Below are 1,003 nucleotides of genomic sequence, written 5' to 3'. Positions count from 1 at the left end.
CCTCGGTACACATATGTCAAAACTCCTTATGAGNGGTGTTGCTAGAACAGCTGCTTTAATTCGCCTCGGTACACATATGTCAAAACTCCTTATGAGTGAATGCGAAAGAAAGAGTGTTGGCATTTTCTTTCCCTCTTCCTCCTTGAGCGAAGAATATCTGGAATTTGACATTTGTGTACCGAAAACGAAAACAAAAGACATGTTAGTTTTTGTTTTTGTACTACCGCTACCACCTTATATGAATTCGCCTTGATTCATGCCCAGAAAAATATTACGATCATTTAACAAGCAACTGTTCAGTTGATCAGAAGTACAAAACAACGCGTTCAGAAGGTGCAATCGCAAGTTACTGAGCTATTGCGCCTTCTGAACGTGCCCAAAGACTTGTGTTTGAAATTTGACGCCGCCAAGGGAATGTCAATGGCCGGCTGATTTATCGACTTTTTCATATTTGCGATTAGTTTTGCGGATTTCCAGTGCAGAAAATATTTGTATTGTATTTGGGTTTGGTGTTAAATTGAAGGAAACAATAATATGTTGGATTTTCTTATCGCACACTGAATACTGTTGAATTAATATGCGTTATTTCCAAGTTAAACAATGGATTGGTTTGTTGTGTGAGCAGGAAAGTTAGGATGAGGCGATGTATAACTCGCCTGTAAAATGGTATACATATGCATACACTTGGAGGAATCGATAAAGTGTAATCCAATTGCCTATAAAAATGTGTAATTAACTTTGTTGAATTGGTGCGAAGTGAAGGTGAAAATAGCAATAACGTGATTTGCGGTAGAACTGAACGGAATATTACAAAATGGTTTCGAAAATAGCATCTTATATGTTTCTTATTTTGGCATCTTATACGAGTAAGTTTGTTTTTGGTAGTGAATAGAAAATCAAGTTAACACAAAAATCAAATCATACATACATATCTGTTTGATATGGGCGGTTACGTGGGTACTCTTTATGAATTTGTACAACGATTTTGGGTTGCTGTGCCCAA

At 36.8% G+C, this 1,003-nt stretch overlaps 1 protein-coding gene across 1 annotated transcript in view; it reads left to right on the top strand.

Annotated features, from left to right (window-relative positions):
• The first annotated feature begins 445 nt into the window (after positions 1–445).
• The window catches only part of LOC108364518 (uncharacterized), a 34,984-nt gene continuing 34,426 nt past the window's right edge, over positions 446–1,003 (top strand). The window contains exon 1 of the mRNA XM_017618220.1: positions 446–866. Coding sequence (XP_017473709.1) covers positions 815–866 — 52 coding nt within the window. The 5' untranslated portion in view covers positions 446–814. The remainder of the gene's footprint in view (positions 867–1,003) is intronic.

The sequence above is a fragment of the Rhagoletis zephyria genome, unplaced genomic scaffold (genome assembly GCF_001687245.7).
Source record: "Rhagoletis zephyria isolate East Lansing unplaced genomic scaffold, Rhagoletis_zephyria_1.1 Rzeph_scaffold_01581, whole genome shotgun sequence".
NCBI classification, from domain to species: domain Eukaryota; kingdom Metazoa; phylum Arthropoda; class Insecta; order Diptera; family Tephritidae; genus Rhagoletis; species Rhagoletis zephyria.
This window is presented reverse-complemented; position numbering and strand designations above follow the sequence as displayed.